The sequence below is a fragment of the Lottia gigantea genome (genome assembly GCF_000327385.1).
Source record: "Lottia gigantea unplaced genomic scaffold LOTGIsca_15, whole genome shotgun sequence".
Taxonomy (NCBI): domain Eukaryota; kingdom Metazoa; phylum Mollusca; class Gastropoda; family Lottiidae; genus Lottia; species Lottia gigantea.
In genome coordinates, this window is record NW_008707797.1 from 3587397 (window position 1) to 3597931 (window position 10535).

The 10535-nt window shown below is 31.8% G+C and overlaps 1 protein-coding gene across 1 annotated transcript; it reads right to left on the minus strand.

The window, feature by feature from the left end:
* Window positions 1–8862: 8862 nt before the first annotated feature.
* On the minus strand, window positions 8863–9676 carry LOTGIDRAFT_78353 (hypothetical protein; the record flags this gene model as incomplete). The annotated part of the gene is made up of 3 exons (XM_009050577.1): window positions 8863–8931; window positions 9148–9218; window positions 9550–9676. Coding segments are annotated over 3 exons (267 nt in total), but the record flags the coding sequence as incomplete, so codon positions are not given.
* Between the last annotated feature and the right edge of the window lie 859 nt (window positions 9677–10535).

Here is a 10535-nt window from a genome sequence, read left to right on the forward strand (position 1 = left end):
TCAGCCTACTCAGGATTCTCTGATGATGATATTTCTGTAGCTGTAACTGAAAAATCTAAATTATCAGTATCTGGCATCAGATCTCTTCCAAATTTATCCAAAGTACCAATGGAGCCCAAAAGTATCCATCCATCTAGGCAAGCCAAGAGTGTTAAAAGTTATTATATACCCTCTGAAGATGAAATTGAGCCCGAGGAAGATCTTGTAACTGTTGAAGAACCAAAAAAGACCAAAGCAAAAACAATACCAACTTGGAAGCAAGCTACTCTTGACAAGATTCAAAAGATACGAGATTCTAACAAGTTTACCATTTTCAATAGGGAATCTTGGAGTGCAGGAAAATCAGCTGAGGTAGGGGAACACATTCAGACAAAACCCTGATATATATCTTTTATATTACTTTAAAAACTGCAAAATTAATCAGGAGTTCAAATGAGTGTTCCAGTGTTAATCCTTGCTTACAAGGTTTTAATAGGATTCCATTTTATAATGCAGATTTATGTTAACTTTTTCTCTTTCAGAAAACACCAAAGTTTGACCCGAGTATTTCAAAATACCCATTAGAAACACCCCATACTGATAAAGACAGGTAAATTACTTATTTTCCTATTGGTGAATGGTGAATGTTAAACAATTAATTAAACCTAAACTAGCTTTATCTATAAACCTGAAGCTACCAACCTGGTCTCATACATGAAAGCATGAATTTGTTGATTAAATTTCAGGATCAAAGAGAAAGAAATCAACACCAGTAAATCAGACAGTGTGATAGAAAAATTTACAGCTATCTGTACTGTAAGTATATTATGGTCTGGATTAGTCCATTCTGAACAAGAGTTACTTATCTCTAGTCAGATTAAGTTGCTTGCCCATGCTATCATGTGACTGGAGGTAGGATGTCCTTGATGGAGAGTTAATAAGCTTCTATCATCTATCATTTTAGGGGCTTTTGTTGGACTCCAAGAACAAAGAAGGAGAAACAAGCAATAAACAGAAGGATAGAAGGTAAATTAAATAGTAATTATTGCATGCCAATGCTCATAGCAACATTAGGAAATCATAGACAGAAAAAGTTCTTTATCTTGATAAAGGTTTATGGTTGATAAAAAAGATTTGGAGGAAAAACATGGATTTTGCTTTGAGTTTTGAGGCCAGGTTTTGTTTATCAGACTATTAATATAATATGTAGATCAATGGTGGATTGATTTATGCATAATTACATTACTAGAATCATTCTGTGGCTTAGATTCACATGCAGGGGTTTGGCAAATACAATTAAGAATTTTAATGATTTAAATTGCTTTTGTTTTGGAATGTGGTAGAAACTTCTCAATTCTTTATCTTATAATCTTAATTGTATGTTTTCCAGATCCAAGTCTGCAGATTCGGTCCAAAGTGTAAGTTTTTTTTGTAATTGCCTGTGTACGATATGGTAATCTTTGGCAAAGACTGGCATTGATCTCATATACTTCAAGCATGTTATCATGTTTCACATTGAACCATCCTTGATCATTTACTTCTAACTCTACTGTAGTTAGTTTACATTAGTTTTGTTTACCATTTCAGAGAAGTAAACTAAAATGTTTGGAGAGTTCTACTGGAAAGGAGGCTCAGTAAGTATTACAATTATAGTTTAGATTGATGATCTTGCTTAACCCAAAATATCTTTGAAATAACTATAACTAATTTATTTTCTAAATTGTACAGATCTGAAGTGAGTTGGCTGGAGAAGAAATCATCTGGTAAAAGAAAGAAGTTTAAGAAAACATATCAAGTAGAGAGAGAAAGAAGAAGAAATAAAAGATATAAGAATGAAGACAGTGAATCTTCTAGTGAAGGAGAAGAATCATCAGAAGAGGTAAAGTAAACAGATATTGCGGATAGAATTATGAAATTATGTTACTTTTAAAATGCCATTAGCATTTAATGAAACGAATTTTCTGCCCTGACTTAAGGTTTGTAAAGAACTTTATATTAGGGACACTGACAGCATCTATTTGTTTTATATTAGGAACAGCAGAAGTCGATCACCAGCTCCAGATTAGCTCATACAGACAAAAAAACACCCAAAATAACTATTTCATCCTCTACAACACCTTGTGGGATGACTCCTAGTTATAAAAAACAACGTAGTCCTCTAGATATTAGACTAGGTTTGACTCCTAAAACCCCACATACACCTGCTGATAGTACAGGACTTCCTTCATTATGTGTGGGTATGTACATGTATGTTTTTGATGAGGCTGAGTGATATTGATAAAGCATGGTCTCTTGGGATGAAAAACCTCTGTCTTCATTAGCCCACATGGTGCAGAAAAGTAGGAAATAAAGACCTCATGTTCTACAGGTGTACTATGTTTGCTAGGTTTTCTTTGGTATTTTTTGTCTTTATCAGTAGGGTATGAATGACAACTTATGGGATGAGTCAAAACAGATACTGTTTTTATTATTTCTTTTATTAAGCTTTGTTTGTTGTTTCAGTTTCTGAAGATGCTCTGACAGTACCTAATTCAGTACAAAGACGAAAGAAATTACAAGAGTCAAGGAAACTAGAGGTAAATTCACAGATATCACTTTGTTATGCTGTCATTATATGGTTCTAAAAATAATTAAAAGCAAAGAGTCTCATTTGGTATGAATTCATTAAGTCATTTATTCTGTTGTGGTCATTTGAGCTACACTGATCTATTCTTGCAAGTCTCTGATGAACATGTATTCTTTAATGTGTATAGAGTGAGGAGAGCGAGGTCATAGAAGATGCCAGTGTACCAGTATCAATATCAGCCAGCCAGATTATATCAGAACCTACATTCTCTCAAATAACTTCTCTTAATGAGCTCCTGAAAATGGCAACACCAAAACATATTAAGGTAACTGTTACTCTTTCTTCAGGTATTTTGATTTGCCATTCCTTTTATTTATAGTTAAGGCTATGTTAATGGACCTAGATTCTTGGCTAGGAATGGATAGGAAAGTATTGCTTTGTTACTGTTTTCGTATACAGTGCTGGACTTTATCATTTTCTCTTGAATAGAAAATTACCAATATGAGGATCATCTTTTCACACAAAGTGATGTAGTGATTGGTTTAATGTACCTTGGGCCTTGTAAATATGTCCAGAAATTGTATTTCAGAAAATATTAAAAGGTGAAGATGATAATAGTGAGGAAGATAATAATTTTGAGAAGGTGGAAAAAAAAAGTAAGAAATCTCCATTGAAGAAAGTAAAAACTCCAGCTGTGTTAAATGAAGATCCTGAAGAAGCTGATGATTCTACTGATGAACAGAATTTAAGTCAAGCTGGTCTTGTCTCTGGTACTTTTCCATTGTTTTTATTGTGGCTTTTTTGTGGAGGTTATTTATCAAAACTTGTAAATAGGAATTATAATTTCAATGAAGTACTTCACCTTCAACTAAGCTCAGGGTGGAAATTAGATGATTTTTCAAAGGCTTCTAAAACAATATGCCTGTAAGCATTGTCTTAAATTATAATTTTTCAACAGGTCCATCATCAAGAGTAAGGCCAACTAAATCAACTTTGAAAAGAAAATACCCTGTATCCTTTTAGATTAATATTTTCAGAGAATTAACTCATATACAGAAAAACCAGTTGTATTGAATGGTATTAATTGTTTTAAAGAGCTGACGACCTCTATGAATGCTGGAAAAAATGACAAGACAAGACCTTTTTCCACCCCAACAGCATATAGGACGTCTTGTATTGTGCCTCCAGTTTCTTATGTGCACATTCACCCACCGGTATGCTTTTGGGAGCAATTCCAAAATATCTGGTGCTCAAAAACATATAATTTGTCAGTGTACTATTGATCCCACATCAAACTTATGAATAGTTACCTTAACCTGTACTAGAGTATCCATGAATCAAGCAATGATGAAGGTATAGAAGGCAATACATCAGATGAGATCTCAAATGAGGAACATAATGATTCTAGTTTTATACCACGTAAACTATTTAGATCAGGTTGGTTTTGTTTTATGGCTGAATTAATGCATACTTTGACATCTTGGACAGGCCTTGGTTGCTGATATTAGCATCCTAATTCATAGTCTTTCTATTCACATTAGTTTACCTGTCAACTATCACTAATAACTTCAGTAGAAATTGACTTTCAAGTTTTTTTTTTTAGCTCAGAAAGAAAAAGAACTTGAGAGATCTTCAGCTGAATCACTATCAAGAAGTAATGTTCTGCATGGAAAAAGACCTGATAATAAGAATAGAGTAGCCCGAACATCCAGTGATATAAGATCAATATCAACAGAAGCTACTGATGCCTCGTTAGAGAATGACATGAATAATCTAGAAGAGGAAGAAGTATCATTGAAAACTGGTGTTACTGCTGTAGTTAGAACTTTTGGTGTTGATATACAAAACCAATTAAAGGTATGCTATCCTATATATAAGTTAGGATATCAGTCCTATTTCTGGATTAAACGTTGAAACTTTGGTACAAGACAGTGATGGGCAATAAGTTTGTTACTTAAAGGCCTTATTTGCCTACAAAAAAGTTTATTGTTCATTTGGTTTACTGCACTATACAGAGGATATGGGTTCATTTAATGTATCATATAATGTTACTGTTTGCAGGAAGATAGGACTGTTTAAATTCCTGTTTTTTGGAGTAAATATTCACCTTTTAAGACAAAATCAATACACTCCTGATTTTGATTATTGGAATTCAATATGATATTAATTTTCAGGCCAAAAGAAAACAGCTGGAAACAATAACACAAGAAGCTGTTAAGAATTCACAGAAAATGGCCTCTAAAATGTGGTCAAAACAACACAGTAGAAGGTTTGCTTTTCGTAATTAATTTAATTTGCTAGCATTGACAGAAAAGATTCATACAAAAATTATCAATTAGATGTCCAAATAGAATAGAATGCCAAATAGGTTGTTGTGTGACAAACTATATTTGAGGATTTCAGTGCATCCACATGACAAAAAAGAATACCACACATGGAGATATATCACAAAGCTATTTTCTATTTTAGAAATAAAGTATTAGAGAAATATGAAGAGAAGATATTAACTGAATTAGAAATTCTAGAAAAAGAGATCATCATGTTGAAAGATGAAGAGGATAGAACCTTGGTGAGGAAATACAATTTCTAGTTTTCTATATCGTTATCACTTCTTGCAATGGTGTCCCCTTTTACTTGCCCTGGAATAGTATTTTTCAATCACTGTAATTGTTTTGATTTCAGAATTTTTTCACTCATCAAATGAAAATGTTAAAGACTTACAGAGATTCTCAACAAAAAAGGTTGGAAGGATTTTATTCAGTTGGTACCTTACCTGAATGATAAGAATGGTAATTTTTAAGTGAACACAACTGAGCTGTCAAGGCCAACACAATCTGCTCTCCAAAGGGGGACAACTCTCGACACTCTATCTGAAGACCACAAAATTACATTTACACTTACTAGTCATTATTAATCAGATATAACAGTTTTGACAGTCATGTATCTGTATTTAAGGTTCACTTTAATTTTCTGGATATTTCTTGAAGAACGTCTTTTTAAGAACCATCTATCCATTTATTGAGACTTTCTGATTAATTACCAGGGTACAGAATATGAGTCACTGTCAAGAAGAATTAATACAAGAATTAAATAAAGCAGATGAAGTAACTCATCATTATCAGGTATCAGTTCATGTTTTTATATGTTTAAATGATCTCACAGATCTCCTTGTAGGCCAGCTCTACTATGCACTCCCCTCATTGTCCACTTCATTACCAGTGCTTTTCTTTATAACATCATATCATACGGGAAAGAAGTAAAAATGCTAAGAGCTGTACATATCCCTTTGTAAAATCTGATATGATAATCAAAAAGAACTTTTACTATCATTGTTAAATTGTGGGAATATTATATATATTTTTGCAGCAAAATTTCAAGACAACATTGAAGAAAGATATGTCGAATTTACAACAAAGGTTACTGAAGGAAACGGTAAGTCAGGGCTGTATCATAATCCACAGATTACCAAAATAATCTTTTTTAGGGCAATTCTTGAGCAATACAGGCTTATCATTATAATAATTATTGCTTTGCTTCAAGAACAGCTCCAGGAACCTGCATTGTACAGGGGGTGGTGCACCTCAGCTGTCTGTTGGAACTTGATCTCAGTGAAAGAGTTGTTTCCTAGAATATAGTTACACTATGTACTTCGTGTATAAGTCCTCACCTTTGTATACAATTAAGTAAATATATGTTTGAATTTTGTTTTTTCAGCAACAACATCAACTGATGAATGTAAGAAAGTGTTTACAAACTTTGTATTTATAATTATATTGTAATTGTATATTTATTTCTACTATTGTATATACATAATGAATCAGAGAACAGTGCTTTACTTGGGATTGAAGCAAGAAATAGAGATATCTGTGATAAGACCTCATAATATTCTAATTATACCTCAATATATTGTAACAATACCTCAAAAAATTATCCTCAAAATATTTGTTAATTGAGGTGATAGAACACAATTTTACCTTTAACTTTTCATTAAATTTTACATTTTTATCTGAATAATTTTACTGTTATTTATTTTTTGTTTGTTAAATTCTTGGTTATATTTGTTACTGTGATGCCCTAATCAAGCCATTGTTTTTGTTATAAATAAATAGCTGAAATAAGACATGTCATTTCTTTGCCATTTTGTTCTGCTGAGAAGAAATACTGAGGTCTGTTATACAGCAAGTTTTCATCTTATAAATCTCAAAGATGTCAAAACTTTAAAAATATCTCAACCCAATATTCACCTATCATTCTTAATGATAATTTTTGGGGCATGGATTCATAATGGACACAGCTTAAGCAGGGAAAGCAGGTTGAATACTATGAAGGTATCATCTCGAGCTCAGTCTAGATTAAAACCAACAGCACCAGGTTAGGATGAAGCAGATCACCTACTACACTGCATACAAGTCATATTTAGGTACATGATGAATTATTATATAATCGGTAGAGGAAAAACCTATATTGAATGTTTATGCAATCAGAAGAAGATAAAAGAGACAAGATTGTAAATTTCAACACTATTTATTAGATACGTTTCCCATTGAAAGGGTAATAAATAATAAGTACTATACATAATAAACATTTATAAATCAGTGGTCGGGGTTATCAAATTACCATTTTGCTTGAGTAAGGAATTATTGCTCCGGAACCCCCTATCTGCATAAAAATCTTAGCCCAACTTGAGACTGAATTAGATGAGGCAAATTAAGCAAAATGGAAATTTAAACCTTTGTTCAGGCATATATTAGTAATGAACACTATTTACATAAATATATTTATATATATGTATACATTTTTAACAACAACATTTTTCCAGCTGGGGCCTTATTCTGGAAATATTAGTTCATTCCAGTTATTTAATTGGTCATCAACAAATATGTTGAAAATATCGATTTTGTCGACCAATCAGATGACTGTATTTCATCAAGTCTTTCTCATTTCTAGAATAAGGTCCTCCTGTTGCTACTACATTCATTAAATAAGAAATTATTCGGCAATATGCATTTTTTGTTTCTAGATGTTACCGTTGATACAAAATACACTGAATTTTAATTAAACAAAAATTGTTACATGGTAACTAATAGAAAAGGCATAGTTAGTAAGGATATTGGCACACTTTACACCATGTTTTGATATGTTTTAAAAATTCAAAAAAAAAAAATTTACAAAAATACAAAGGATATTAGACAAGCAGGATATTAGACAAGCCTATATATTATTATGATGTATTTGACAGTTTTATATCTGGAAATAAAAAAATGTGAAATATTTTTACAAAAATAATGGTTATTTTATTATAAATATTAACTTTTTAAAGTGAGAACTTTAGTCATTTCGGCCAGAACATTTAAACTGCATCATTGACAAAGTCATAGTTTTATTTTGAGATCGTTCAGTATCAGTCAATTAAATTCCATAAGTTTAAGTGATTCTATCCATTTACAAAGTCCGTTACTTGAAATATTAAGAAAAGCTCTAAACAAAAGTCAATAACCAACTAACAAGACAACTCAGTCTATAATCTTCACTCTACCATACCCATTAACAAAACACTAAGCAAAAAACTAAAAATAAAAGAAAACATGCATACCAGTAAAGAACCCTAAGTGATAGGCTTGCTGAACTTATGTTATTTGGGCAGTATGCATGAAATTTTCGAAAGATTCAGTCACAATTACATACTACAAATAAGCTACAATGACTCAAGCACACAATGACAAAAACAGAGCATTAAATACCTCTTAGTTCAAATACAAAAGGCAGCATTATAAATGTTCCAGGCCTTAAAAGCAAGCATCCTATACCGGGATATATATTGGAAGCCAAATTTTTTTAAAGCAGGTTTAAGTGACAATGGCAAGAGAAATTTGCTAAAAGTGAAAAAAAACAAAAAACATATGATGTATGAAGCAAATATAATCAAAATAGTTCTATTAAGGTGAAAGCAACAAAATAACCACTTTTAGCATTTATAAGATATCTTCGTTTGCTATATTTCATGAACAAAGAAAGCCTTTGGTCAAGTTTTTTATCACAAAAAGAAAGCAATTGATACAAGTAGCTGTTAAGAATATTATGTTATTTGCATGCCATTTTAAGTTTGGGTACGTAAGATAGCAAGCCATTAGTCAGATAGTTTTATAATAGTTCAGTCTTGCAATATACACCTTTACAAGAACTCAAATTGAAGCTCATTACATTATCATAATTTAAAGAATGCTAATTTTAAAAACCTAGAAATATAATTTTCAACTTATTGATTTCTCAGCTTGAGATGAGCTTTGACTTTGTCCAGATGATGATGCTGATGGGTCACGTGACCAAGGAATGGCCTTGACCCTATAAAATTTAGTACCAACTGCAACTTTAAATCTATTTTGAGGCTGAAATAAATGAATAAGGATCAGAATAGTCTAGTTTGAATTTGAGTAAAACTAAGGTCAACAAATTTTCTGGCTGATAAGAACTAACTTTCATAGATTTTATATAAAAGTACAGGAAGAGGATATTGATCTTTAAAAGAAATAAGACTTGGAACTCTGGAACATATTCTCTATAAATATTCTCCACAAGAACCCTCACAAACTAATTCAACCTACCTTCTTAGCTTGGCAGTACTCTTTATCAGTTATTTCAGCTAAAACCCAGGATTTTCTAGGTTCACCAGGGGCTGTAATGAAATAATAATTTTCTATACTACAGACCAAAAATTTGACATCATTCAATGTAGTTATCTCCCTTACACGAATAAATATCAATTACTACAGACCAAACAAAGTAAGAAATAATTTGACATCATTCAATGTAGTTGTCTCCCTTACATAAAATAATATCAATTACAACAGTCTATAGTAACTCCCTAACATCAATGAATAACATTTAATACAGAGCTACAGACCACATGCGAACCGTATTTCACTTATCTACAAATGTAAACATTTAATAAAAAAAAGTCACATTTAATTTTCACTTGTCAAACAGAAATTATAGAGTAGTCCTACCTGTTTTCAGTCCAAGTATTTCCAGACAATCACTGTGTAGGAAATGTAGAGTAGTTCTAACAGTAAATACAACATATTGATCATGGGGTTCATCTAAACACAACAAAACTAGATCACCTATCTTAAAACTGAAAAATATAAAATTAAAATAATCACAAGCTGTGGGCCACACTCTAGAATATAACTTAGAGTGTATGTGGACTATTTCACAAAATCATAATTCATATAAAACCATATTTTTGCAAAAAATCTTGCAATAATTGGGCGCACCTAATGCTACTCTGTGAATAGGTTTTCCAACTCAGACTGCCTTTAATGAAGATAGCTAATAGCATTAATTAATATTAAAAATAACAATAATTATACCTCATTATTGAGACTTTATCTTGGGAAGAAGTTTTAGTACTAACTGTCATAGACATATCCATCTGAAATACAAACAGTTTCCTTGAAGTAAGATAAAGATAGGCACTGGTACAGGTTAGATAATCACATGATTCGGTGGAAAATGTATGAGTTAGAGGAGTATGAGTTAAATTGTTTTTAAATTGTTTTTTAACGTGTATCAGACTCCTACACCTACGGATTGACAACGAGCATGATTGATGAAGATTCTACAACCAATACTGCAGTTCAGCCAAGCTTTTATATCATCTCAATCAATCTCTCATGCCCCATTACCTGGCAACAGAGTAAATTCTGTTAACCTGGTAAGTCAGTTACAGAGATCTTTTCTAGAAAATAATGTAGAAATTTTGTGACTTACAAACTTTTCTTTTAACTTAGAAATTTCCACATCTTTACTTATTAACATCTAAAAACATAACAAGAAACACAATCAGAATAAATGAAACATTGGCATATAAGTTATTGAAAGTAGTTCAAAATTTTGTGGCCAATGTATCCGATATACTGATTCTAAAAGCAGCAATTGTACACAATCTTTATTGGACAAGATTAAATTGCTTCCAAAATTTTGTTATTAA